General features: G+C 39.7%; 1 protein-coding gene across 2 annotated transcripts in view; it reads right to left on the bottom strand.

Moving 5' to 3' along the window:
* The window catches only part of LOC143018969 (uncharacterized), a 132,449-nt gene that overhangs the window by 3,920 nt on the left and 114,840 nt on the right, over positions 1–13,689 (bottom strand). For both annotated transcript variants that reach the window (XM_076174627.1, XM_076174628.1), the window contains 3 exons: positions 9,387–9,521; positions 9,069–9,283; positions 4,730–4,881 (listed from right to left, as the gene is read on the bottom strand). In XM_076174627.1, coding sequence (XP_076030742.1) covers positions 4,730–4,881; positions 9,069–9,283; positions 9,387–9,521 — 502 coding nt within the window. The remainder of the gene's footprint in view (positions 1–4,729; positions 4,882–9,068; positions 9,284–9,386; positions 9,522–13,689) is intronic.

The following is a 13,689-nucleotide window of genomic DNA, read 5'->3' as shown; positions in this document are numbered from 1 at the left end:
CCTGTTTTTGTTTTGGTATGTATTTATCCATTCCTTCATAACAGATTTCCTTCAAAATCATCCATTTCTCTTCCACTTGTGTTTGTTCATTAACCTCTTCCCTGGCAGATACAGGTGTACTTGTTTTCACCTAATGTTCCTTTTTCAGTAATCAACAAGAATAATTGGCTAAAACTTAACCTTTAAAAAACCAGCTACAGACATATTTACTCATCGATTCTGAGCCTTTCTAAATGTGAAACGAGTAATCTCGGCAAAGCATACTGCTAGCAGAGGCATACAAGGTAGCACTAGGGCAGTTCAAGGCCGTTTTCTTACTGGACTTGCTATGGCACCCACTGTGGTTGAGTGCAGTATTCATCCACATGATCACTTGTTTTTTGTGGCTTGTTGGTAGCAAATGTAACAAAAATTAAAAACAAAATAGGTTTTTCATTCCCCTTTACTTCAGATAATAAACTTATGAGAAAACTGAAGAAACTATGGTGAAAACATATGGTTTATAGGAAGACGAGTTGAGTCATTTTTTGCTAACAAAGGTATTTTCAAAATAAAAAGTCAACCACAAAAATGGGAATAAAATTAAATAATAATTGTTTTTCATAATCCGCATGAAAAATGCTATATAAAACCAAAATAAAAAATTCATTTGAAAATGAAATGTTTTTAACAAAAAAAATTGTTGGGAAGAGGTTAAAGAGGTTTTCCCAATTCGCTTTTTGAGAGAATTTTCTGAGTTTCCCAAAATCCATTTTGTTATACATCAGTCTTCCTTTTCTATGTTTTTCATTTCTTCCCAGATATATTTCCTCTTTTAGTTCGAGCTCAAGTAGTATGTGGTCACTCTTCCCAATCGGTGTCTTGTATTCCATTTTATCCACAATTTCAAGCTCTGATATAAATATTAAGTCTAGTCTCGAATAAGTGTGAAAGGAGACAACTGAATGCAAATGTGGGCAAAAGTAAAATGATGAGATATATAAGGAGTGATAATGGTGGTATTGGATGCGAGTTTGAAGAGGGAAAGGCTATATTGTGAGTTTAAACATTTTGTCATATGTGGCAGTGAATGGAGTAGTGGATGTGGAGGTGAATTACACAGTAATGGAGGCAAATAAATCAACCAGTCAATCCATTGCCCTAGGTCTCATGCAGGAAACACATGGCTCCCAGGTAACCAGCAACAGCCACTGGATTGGCCCAACGTCACCCGAGTAAGAGATATTGTGTTATGCCTGGGTCAGGTGAAAATACTTCAGTATAGGATATGGTTAAAAGTACAAAGGGAGAGGATGGCAAATAATTGGAAGTAAGCCTTAAAGAAGAGAGACTGGTGGAAATGGATAGTTTTAGGTATTTGGGGTCACACATGGCAGGAAAGGGAGGGGTGGTGGTAAATTGTAGATTAAGAAGCAAGTAAATGCCTTGGGGGGTTAAAAAGTGTCATGAAAAATAGATGCAATGAATGGATGCAATGAGGAGATTATATGAAGGGGTGATTGCACCAACAACTGTATGGGAAAGAGACTTTGAATTTAAGAGAGGTAGTGAGAGGTGTTTGAGACAAAATGTCTGAAATGTATGATAGGGGTTACAAGGTTGGATAGAGTAAGAAATGCGGAGTGGTAGTGGAAAAGGAGATGACAAATAGGGCTGATGAAAGAATATTGGGATGGTTTGGACACATAACAAAAAGAATGAGTGAAGAAAGATTAGTAAAAGAAGTGTGAAAGGAAGAGGTGGAGGAAGTGAGCTTGAGGGGACAACTGTGGATGAGATGGATGAATAGAGTGAAAGGGGCTTTGAGCAAGTGAGGAATGTTTGTTGAACAAAGAAGGGAAAAAGCAGGAGATTAGGGTTAATAGAGAATGTCTGTGTATAGATAATACTGTGATGCAAGGGAGGGAGTGGTTATGTATGAATGATATTTTGACACAACCTGAAGGTATTTCTCCACATCTTCTCTAATTTCTGCATGAGGGGACGGAGAGGGAGGTTGCTAATTAAGTGAAGCGGTCTTGAAGTGTATTCACTGCCTTGCTATATTACTTCTGACCCAGGGCAGTTGGTGGGAGACAGGGATGACCCTTCATCCATGAGGAGCCAAGATGAGAGGAAGGAAAAGGTGGTGGATGGGAGTGGAATGGGTTGGAATGAGTACATGCATTTTGACTTGGCTACCTCTAAGGGGGAATAAACCTTGGTATATAGATAGATAGGTTAAGATATTCCATGTCTTCTGTATGGTGAATGCATCTAGGGCAATTATATTCTGTGATCAGGCCTAATGTGTGTTGGTACCATTTCAAAGCTGGATAGTGGCTTGAATGCAGTTATACCAGCTTGGAGCAAGGCAGAGAGAGTGCAAAGACAGGAGTGAATGGAGGGAGATAAAATGTTTATGTTACATGATGGGATGTTCTTGCCCATTCATTGAATGGATGAGGAAGGTCAGCATATAACAAAGAAGTGGGGGTAAACCAGCTCTAGCTGTCAGGCCCTGCTGTGGAAGTGCTGTGTCTTGTTGCACTGCCTTCACCCTGAGCAATGTGGTGGAGAACTGGAACAATGCTCCATCCATGAGATACTGAGATTGGGTGTAAAATAGGTGTTAATGCATACAAAGTGGATCTCTAACCTGAGCAGGCCCCCTTATGTAGGGGAAAGAGGCTTTGGTATGTATGCATTCATAGTGGGTGTGTAATGTGACTCAACCACCCACATTATGAGGGCTAATGGGTTTTAGTATGTACACATTGATTATATTTACCATTATCATCATTATTATCATAATAATAGATCCAGTGACCTAAAACTATATTAATCTTTTTTATACTTTCCACAATTGGTCTTATCAATCTTTTTCAGTGCTTTGAGAAAAAAAAAATATATATATATATATACATATATATTATATATATATATATATACATATATATACACATATATATTTATACATATATATACATATATATATATATATATATATATATATATTTATACATATATATACATATATATACAGTAGCGAGCATAAGTTAAGGGACAGTAAAACACTTTCTGAATAAATCTTTCTTGTAACTTAAGTATTTAATCAAGAGACCTGTAAACTGACACAGATTTACATACACTTCTAGTATGAATTCTGATGAAGTTTCAAAGCAATAGATAGACCGGTTAGTAAATAAGTAGAAGAATAGTATAACAGTTACATTTCCATGTAGTGCAAAAGTTAAGGGACACCATAAAAAAATATCAAGAGTATCAATAATTGGTGAACATACCCTTGTTCTGAATAACCTCATTGCATCGTTTACCACAGGAACCTATTAATGTTCTACAAAACTCCGCAGTCAACTTTTTCCACTCTTCTTCCAAATATTCCCATAGTTTGTCCTGTTTTTCTGGATTTTTGGCTTGCGCACGTTCTCCAATGATCTTCCATACGTTTTCTATTGGATTAAGATCAGGGCTTTGGGCTGGCCAATTCATAACTGATATCCCCTCGTCCCTCAAGAATGTGGTAACGGACTTGGCTTTGTGGCAAGGAGCATTATCTTGCATGAAAATGGGTGGTTGTGCAGCTGCAGCTCGTAAACTTGGTAGCGCATGCTGTCGAAGTAGCTCCTTGTATACAGCTGCATTTACTGTACCATGCAGGCGAACAAGCGGTCCAGGCCCAACAGCAGAAATGGCTCCCCACACCGTCACACTACTTCCTCCAAATTTCACTGTCTTTTTGACGCACTTTGGAGACAACCTTTCACCTAATTTGCGTCTGACATACTTTTTTCTATCAGACCCGATCACATTAAACTTGGATTCATCACTGAAATGAACTGTAGCCCACTGTGAGTCCGACCATACATGTTCTTGGGCAAACTGAAGATGTAGTTTTTTATTTTTCTTTGAGATCAAAGGCTTCTCAGCAAGGACATGTGCCAACAAACCAGCTTGCTTCAGTCGACGTGAAACCGTAAATCGAGACACTGTGCCACTGGAAGTTTCACCCATCTCGCGAGAAATTTCAGCTGCAGTCTTAAATGGTCCTGCATGCTCTGTCTCACCATCATTCTGTCCTCTCTCACATTGGTTTTTCGAGGTCTGCCGGTCTTTGGCAAAGTTTTAACGTTTCCTGACTGTTTGAATCTAGCTACAATGCGTTGCACGATACTGCGAGATCTCCCTATTGCACGTGAAATCTCTGAAAGTGATAATTCATCTTTGTGTAAAGACACAATGCGGTTTCTCTCTGCTTCAGACACTTGTTGACGTTTTGCAGGCGCCATGATGGATTTTGAGGCGTTCCAATAATGTACAAGCTTAAGCTATAATTGGCTTGATGCAGAAAGTCTTATAAATGCTTACAAATAAGAGCTAAATTGACATCAACAAGGTTTTTGGTTGCATTTTTTGATGTGTCCCTTAACTTTTGCACTACATGGAAATGTAACTGTTGTACTATTCTTCTGCTTATTTACTAACCAGTCTATCTATTGCTTTAAAACTTCATCAGAATTCATACTAGAAGTATATGTAAATCTGTGTCTGTTTACAGGTCTCTTGATTAAATACTTAAGTTACAATAAAGATTTATTCAGAAAGTGTTTTACTGTCCCTTATCTTATGCTCGCTACTGTATATATAATTTCTAACTATTTTCATGTTTTGAATACCAATAAAAATTCCAAGCAAATTCTACTAACTAATCATTGTTTACTATACTCACCCTTGAGAAGTGGTTCATTGGTCATGACTTTAACACTGGTGTAGTAGTCAGCTGGTATAGCCCATTTACTCCGCATTTTACAAGCTGCCTGACATGTAGCCTGCCACCATCTTTCATCTAGATGCACACTCTCCACTTCAACATTCTCTAAGCTGTGCAAACAATAAATACATTAAAATGTGCACACCAAGTTTTATCAATTTTCTTTTAGAACAATATTTAGAAAATACTTTGGGGTCCTCATGTAGTACATATACCAAGGCCTTTTCCCCCTTTCAAGGGAGGTAGCCAAAAAGAAAAAGGCACAAAATTACTCCCACCCATTCCATCCCTAAATACACTCCACTCCCCTCCACCCTCCCTCTTATCTTAGCACCTCCTGGATGATGGGTCATCCCTGCACCTTGTCCACTGCCCAGGGTCAGAGGCAGTGTCGCAAGTCACAGCACATCCACAGCAAGGCCACTTCATTAAATCGGCGACCCCCCTCTCCGTCCCCCCATGCATAAAAGGAGAAGACGGGGAGGAATCCCTTCGGGCTGCATCAAATTTTGCTCACACATACTACCTCACCCCACATCCCCCTGCCCATTCCACCTCATGCATCACTACATCTTCCATATACAACCATTCTCCATTCACCCGTCTTCTGTCCTCTCCCGTCCTTCCTCAACAGACATTCCCCTCTTCCCCAAAGCCCCCTTCACCCCATACATCCACCTCATCCTAGGATGTCCCCTCATGTTCACTCCCTCCACATCTGCCTTCCATACCTCTTTTACTAGTCTTTCTTCACTCATTCTTTCCATGTGTCCAAACCATCCTAATACTATTTCATCAACCCTATCTCCCAACTCCTTTTCCACCCCTGTTCTCCTCCTCACTTCCTCATTTCTCACTCTATCTAGCCTAGTAACCCCCATCATACTTCTCAGACACCTCATCTCAAACACATTCAAACTCCTTCTCTCTTCCTCTCTCATGTTCCATGTTTCTTCCCCATACAGTGCTGCTGGCACAATCACCTTCATACAGTCTCCTCTTAGCATCCATTCCCAAATGTCTATTCCTCATTACACTTTTTAATCCACCAAGGCATTTACTCGCTTCTCTCAATCTACATTCTACCTCCACTTTCACTCCACCTTTTCCTGCCACATTTGCACCCAAGTATCTAAAACTATCCACTTTCTCCAGTCGCTCTCCCTTTATGCTCACTTCCAGTCTGCTGCCCCTTTCACCCCTTGTACATCTCATCACCTTACATCTACCCACATTTATCTTCAGCTTTCTTCTATCACACACTCTCCCAAACTCTGTCACCAACTTCCTCAATCCCTCCTCTGATCCTGCCACAAGCGCAGTGCCATCCACAAACAACAGCTGCCTCACCTCCCACTTTTCTCCATTTTCTTTAACCATCTCCAATCCCTGACCCACCACCCTTGCATTTACCTCTCGCACCACCCTATCCATGTACAAGTTGAACAGCCAGGGTGACATAACACATGCCTGACGAAGTCCCACCTTTACCTTGAACCACTCACTCTCTCCATTTCTAATCAAGACACATGCTCTACTATCGCAAAAACTCTTGACAGCTCCTAGAAGCTTTCCTCCTATCCCGTATATCTGCAAAACCTCCCACAGTGCCTTCCTGTCTACCCTGTCATAAGCCTTTTCCAGATCCATAAGAGCCCAAAAAACATCCTTCCCCTTTCCTATAGCTTTCTCACATATCTGTCTTACCACAAAAATCTGATCTACACAACCTCTACCTGTCCTAAATCCACATTGTTCCTCACCAATTACTCCCTCTGTTCCTCTCCTAATCCTCTCAATCAAGATCCTTCCATAAGTCTTCCCAACTACACTTAACAAGCTAATCCCTCTGAAACTACTACACTCACACTTGTCCCCTTTTCCCTTGTAAAGTGGAACTATACAGGCACTCCTCCAGTCCTCCGGCACTCTACCCTCTCTCCAACAAACATTAAATAACCTCACCAGCCAGTCCACCATCACTGTACCTCCTTTTTTTTTTTAGACATTCTGCACGGCATCTATCCAGACCAGGTGCCTTACCTACTTTCATCATCTTAACAACTGCCTTCACTTCATCCTTCCTTATTTTTCCTCCATTTTCCTCACTCATTTTCTTAGCATTTCCCACTGCAACTATCTTTCCCTCCCTATCCTCCTTCACATTTAGCAACTCCCTAAAATATTCTGCCCATCTTCCCCTTACTGCCTTCTCTTCCATCATAATCTCTCCATCTACACCTTTTACCTTTTCTTCTCTACTTGATTCGCCTCCTCTTCCTCTCTTAATTTCTTTCCAAAACATCTTTTTATTACTTTCAAAATTTTCTGTCATACTCTTACCCCATTTCACATCTGCTCTCCTCTTTACCTCCTTTACCTTGTGCTTTACTTCTCTTTTCTTTTCACCTCTCATATGACTCCCTCGTCCTATTTTGTAACCAATCTGTGAAAGCTCGCTTCTTCTCTTCTACAACCTTCTTTGTTTCCTCATCCCACCATTCACTACGCTTCCATTTCCTCCTGTCCTTCTTGTTCCACACACCATTTTTGCACACTTTGTGACTCCCTCGTTGAACCATCCCCATTCCTCCTCCACTCCTAGTTCTATTCTATACTTCACTCCCTCCCACTCCTCTCTCAGTTTCTTCTTGTACTCCTTCTCCTTTTCATCTAAAGAGTTTACTCTAAGCACCTCCCTACCTTTTGTCCTTTTCCTCTTTCTCCATCTATCCTCCACTCTCAACTTACCTTCCACCAGAAAATGATCTGATATTCCCCCACCCTCTCCCCTTAGCACATGTACATCCATAATTCTTCCTATTATACTCCTATCTACCACTAGATAGTCCATTAACACTCTCTCTACCACCCTTCCATCCACCACCCTCTCCCATGTGTACTTATGCTTGACTTTCTTCTGAAACACTGTATTTGCTATCATCAACTCTCTTTCAAGACACATCTCCACCATCAACTCTCCACTACAATTCTTTCCTGGAACTCCACATTTCCCAACCACTCCATCAATTGGTTCATTTCCTACCCTAGCATTAAGGTCTCCCAGTACTATTACATTGACATTTCTCCCTAATCCCTCTATGCACTCATTTAAATCTATCCAAAAAGCCTCCCTTTCTTCTACACTCTTCTCACTACCAGGCCCATATGCACTTACAAAAACCCACATCTCCTTTCTCAGTTTCACCTTCATCCACATTATCCTTAAGGAAACCTCCTTCCACTCCACTACACATTTACCTATCTCTTCACTTACTAGTATAGCCACCCCTTCTCTCCCTCGCCCTCTTTTCACTCCTGATAACCTCCCACTTACACTCCCAAACTTACACTTAGCAACTCCCTAAAATACTTTGCCCACCTTCCTCTTCCTGCCTTCTCTTCCATTATTACAAGGGAAAAGGGGACTACGTGTGAGTGTAGTAGTTTCAGAGGGATCAGTTTTTAAGTGTTGTTGGGAAGGCTTATGGGAGGGTCTTCATTGAGAGGATTAGGAGAGGAACAGAGGGAGTAATTGGTGAGGAACTGTGTGGGTTTAGGACAGGTAGGGGTTGTGTGGATCTGATTTTTGTGGTAAGACAGATATGTGAGAAATCTTTAGGAAAAGGTAAGGATGTTTTTTTGGGCTTTTATGAATTTGGAAAAGGCTTATGACAGGGTAGACATGAGGGGGTGACCAGGGATGAGATGGATGGATGGAGTATAAAGGGCAATGGGAAAAAAGAGGAATATCTGTTGAGAAAGGAAGGGAGAAGAGAAAACATAGGGGTGTGTGGAGAATGGTTGTGTACAGATAATGCTGTGATGCATGGGAGTGGATGGGGATGGAGGAGTGAGGGAGGAAGTGTGAATGATATTTTGGCACAGCCTGAAGGGATTTCTCCCCATCTTTTTCTGCATGAGGGGACAGAGATGGGGGGTCGGCAATTAAATGAAGCAGCCTTGCTGTGTCTTGCTACATTGCTTCTGACCCAGGGTAGTGGGGGAGATGCAGGGATGGCCCATCATTTAGGAGGAGCTAAGATGAGAGAGAGGGAGTGGGGTGAATGGGTATGTGGAGATGGAATGGGTGGGAGTGGATTTTATGCCTTTGTTTTTGGCTACCTCCTTTGTAAGGGGGAAAAAGCTGTTGGTATACGTATATATAAAGAAATGTAAAATCTTGAAACTAGGCCAAATTAAATAAAAATTGAGTGATATATTTACATATATATATATATACACTAATAAATTTATACATAAAAACAAAATACTACTTAAGAGAAGAAATCCTTACTTATATGGATCCTCTTCTTGTAAAGGTTCTTTATCAACAATATAATACTTTTTGGTTTCCATATTCATTACAAATATGGCTGTAGTCTTGTACTGTTTGCGAGAAAGTGAGTTTACTGGAGAGCCTAAGGTCTTGCAGAGGCCCTTCACTTTTGGAGTCGCTGCCTGAACTAATACTGAAGCTAATGCAATGATGTCTCCACTTATCGGGCACACCTTAAAGAAAACATCTCGTAAGTTATCACAACATAATTAAAATATTAACATATGTTTGTCTTTGATACATTATGTATATAGTTCAAAAGTAATTCAAACTTACATCGATGATTTCCACATTGTAATCACTACAAAAGAAATATTTTTTCCCTGATTCATTACAAAGACGTTGTGCCATTTCATGACAAAACTGCTCCACATCAAGACTAACTTGTCTAATTAAAACACCTGGTACCATCTGCAATGAAATGTACATTTTAATTTCTACATTTATTACAACTTTTGTTGTTGTTGTTGACTAGTCTTGAGGCAAAACACTGCAGCCTAACAAGTGCTACATGTTTTTGCAACATTCATCTGACAAAAATATAAGGTTGAGTCATCAATCAATCCACTGCCCCAGGTCTCTTCCAGGAGAGAGACCCACAGCCATTTGGTAATTAAAATCAGGCAGAGCCATCTATGTGACCCACAAGTCATTTAAAGAAAAAATGTTGTGCCGTTGTCTGGATTGGGTAAAAGTAGTGCTGTGTAGAATGAAGTTTTCAGTACCTACAGTGGAGTAATTACATCTGGGACTGCTGGAGTCTGTAGCCAGACCAATTCTGTGTTGATGACCTGCACATTGTTGTGGCAGTGTGTTTCTTGCATGTTTTGGGAATGATATCTAAACTGGGTGTTAATGTCTGGGGTGAGTACGATGAAGTATGGAATTTGGAGGTCTATCATGGAATGTTTGTTTTAGACTCAAATAAAATAAAAACCCAGTGAAAGAAAATAATCCATGTGATGTGATGATCATTAAAAGAAGAAGATGAAGGAGAAGAAATAATAATAAAAGAAAGAAGTAAGAAGAACAACATCAACACCTCTTCATAAACTTAATGTTTTGTTCTAGAAAAGTCCAAACCTTAGCTGAATACCATTTTTACACCACCTCAACAAAACCTCGAAGTACGGCACCATGTCCTCCCAATACAGAGCAAATGAAAATCCTTAGAAAGATCATAAACTAGGTAGGAAAAAAATAATAATAATAAAGAAAAACACACATACACACATGGTGATCATTCCAATTTATTGGAAGAAACAATGGAGGTGGTTAATGAATTGCTAAAAGAAGGTGGAAACTTAGTAATCATAGGCGATTTTAATGCAAAAGAAATAATTTGGGAAGAAATGACAGTCAAAGGAGGAGAGGAACTTTGAAGCAACACCATACTGGATATGACTATCGAGTACACACTAACACAATGGGTTAAGGAAAAAACTAGATATAGAAATAATGAAGAACCATCAAAACTAGACCTAATATTAACATCTGAACTGGAAATTATAAACAAAATGGAGTACAAAAACACCTATTGGAAAAAGTGACCACATACTAATAGACTTTGAATTAAAAGACCATTATAATATAGACAAAAATGATAAACATAGAAAAGGAAGATTTATGTACAACAAAACGGACTTTGAAAAACTAAAAAAAAAATTCCAAGACGCAAATTGGGATGACAAGTGGAACATGTTTAAAGAGAAGTATAATGAGGGAGTAAATAAATATGTACCAATAAAGAAGCATAATGAGAAATATATAAAATGTTGGTTCAACAAAAGATGTAGTGAGGCTAAAGCTAGGAGAGATGAAGCCTGGAAAAAATGGAAGAAAAATAGAAAAACATCCAATTGGCAAACATACAAAGTACTTAGAGACAAATATGTAAACATACGCAGGAAGGAAAAAAAGGGAATATGAAAGGGATATTATAAATAAATGTAAAGACCAACCAAAACTCTTTTACAGATATGTAAATGACAAAACAAAGGACAAGCATGACATAGTAAAACTACGTGAAGGAGACAAGGAATACACAGATGATACAGAGATGGCTAATGTTATGATCAGACATTTCAAATCTGTATATACAATCGAGAACTCTCAACCCTGGGAGAGTGATCAGTTAGAAAGTTCACCCATTATGAAGGAAATAACAATAACACAGAAGGAAATAAGAGAACAAATAAAAAGCATAGATGTCAGAAAGTCGCACGAACCGGATGAAATCGCAAATTGGATATTAAAAGAGTGCATAGACGAACTATCAGATAAAATACACAAGATAATAGACTTCTCATTAAAAGTGGGAAAAGTACCACAAGATTGGAAAAATGCAAACAAAGTGCCATTACACAAAGGAGGAAACTGGGAAGAACCTACAAACTTTAGACTGGTGTCTCTCACAAGTACAGTAGCTAAAATATGAGAAAAGATCATTAGAAGCAGATGGATCAAACATTTGGAGGAGAACAATATAATAAATCCCAAACAATTTGGTTTTAGAAGTGGAAGATCATGCACCACAAACCTAATTTGCTTTTACTCGAGACTGATTGAAATAATACAAGAAAGAGATGGTTGGGCGGACTGCGACTTCCTAGATTTGCAAAAGGCTTTTGATAAGGTACCACATAAAAAATTAATAAACAAAATTGAAAAAATAGGAGGAATTCAGGGCAAGCTGTTGGAATGGATGAAGGACTTTTTAATTGGAAGGAAGATGAGAGTGGTTCTTAGGGATAAAAACTCGAAATGGGAAGAAGTAAAAAGTGGCGTCCCCCAAGGCTCTGTTTTGGCTCCCTTAATGTTTGCCATATACATAAATGATATGGACGAAGGAGTGAATTGTTACATGAACTTCTTTGCCGACGATGCTAAATTGCTCAAGAGAGTGAAAACAGAAGAAGATTGCAGATTGTTACAAGATGACTTACATAGAGTATGGGAATGGAGTCAGAAACACGAAATGAATTTCAACATCAAGAAATGTAGCATAATGGAGTTCGGAAAAGGCAAAAATAGAGTCTCAGGAAACTATATGATTGGAGATAAAGAAGTAAAAAAAGTTAACTCAGAGAGGGACCTAGGAGTAATCATCTCAAGTGACTTGACTCCTGACAAACAAGTAAACAAGATATCTGGAGAGACTTACAATCTGTTAAGATCTATGAAAGTGGTTTTCGACTACATGGATGAAGAGATGGTTAAGAAATTAATTGTTCCATTGATTTGATAAGACCGAAACTAGAATATGCTATATCATTGTGGGCACCAGGCACAAAGAACACAAAGAAGTTAGAAAGAATCCAGAGAGTGGTAACCAAGATGGCACCTACATTATCAAATTTGACATACAAACAAAGATTGAAGAAATTACAGCTGATAACACTAGAGCAGAGAAGGGAGAGAGGGAATGGAAGTTCTTGATAGAGATGACCTATTAAAATGGGACAAAAGAGAAACACGAGGACATGCAAAGAAACTAAAGAAAGACAGTTACAGAAGAGACCTGAAAAAGAACATTTTCCCACACAGGGTAATTGACGTCTGGAACAAATTGAACAGTGAAACAGTTAATGCCAGAAATATACACGAATTCAAAAGCAAACTAGATGTAGAGAGATACAAAAACAGGTCAACACAAGCATAGCTCCAGTCCCGTAAAATACATACATACATACATATATCAAGGCTTTTTCCCCCTTACAAGGGAGGTAGCCAAAAAGAAAAAGGCATAAAATCATTTCCACCCATTCCATCCCTGAATACACTCCACACCCCTCCACCCTCCCTCTTATCTTAGCACCTCCTGAATGACGGGTCATCCCTGCACCTTGTCCACTGCCCTGGGTCAGAAGCAGTGTCGCAAGACACAGCACATCCACAGCAAGACCGCTTCATTAAATCGGCGACCCCCCCCCCCCTCTCTGTCCCCCCATTGCATAAAATGAGAGGACGGGGAGAAATCCCATCAGGCTGCATCAAATTTTGCTCACACATACTACCTCACCCCCCATCCACCCGCCCATTTCACCTCATGCTATCACAACATTATCCATATACAACCATTCTCCATTCACCCCTGTCTTCTGTCCTCTCCCGTCCTTCCTCAACAGACATTCCCCTCTTCCCCAAAGCCCCCTTCACCCCATCCATCCACCTCATCCTAGGACGTCCCCTCATGTTCACTCCCTCCACATCTGCCTTCCACACCTCTTTTACTAGTCTTTCTTCACTCATTCTTTCCATGTGTCCAAACCATCCTAATACTCTTTCATCAACCCTATCTCCCAGCTCCTTTTCCACCCCTGTTCTCCTCCTCACCTCCTCATTTCTCACTCTATCTAGCCTAGTAACCACCATCATACTTCTCAGACACCTCATCTCAAACACATTCAAACTCCTTCTCTCTTCTTCTCTTATGTTCCATGTTTCTGCCCCATACAGTGCTGTTGGCACAATCACTCCTTCATACAGTCTCCTCTTAGCATCCATTCCCAAATGTCTATTCCTCATTACACTCTTTAATCCACCAAGGCATTTGCTCGCTTCTCTCAATCTACATTCT

The sequence above is a fragment of the Oratosquilla oratoria genome, chromosome 36 (genome assembly GCF_046742065.1).
Source record: "Oratosquilla oratoria isolate Oo_2021 chromosome 36, ASM4674206v1, whole genome shotgun sequence".
NCBI classification, from domain to species: Eukaryota; Metazoa; Arthropoda; class Malacostraca; order Stomatopoda; family Squillidae; genus Oratosquilla; species Oratosquilla oratoria.
Note: the sequence above shows the minus strand (reverse complement) of the source record. Positions and strands in the feature narration are given on the sequence as shown.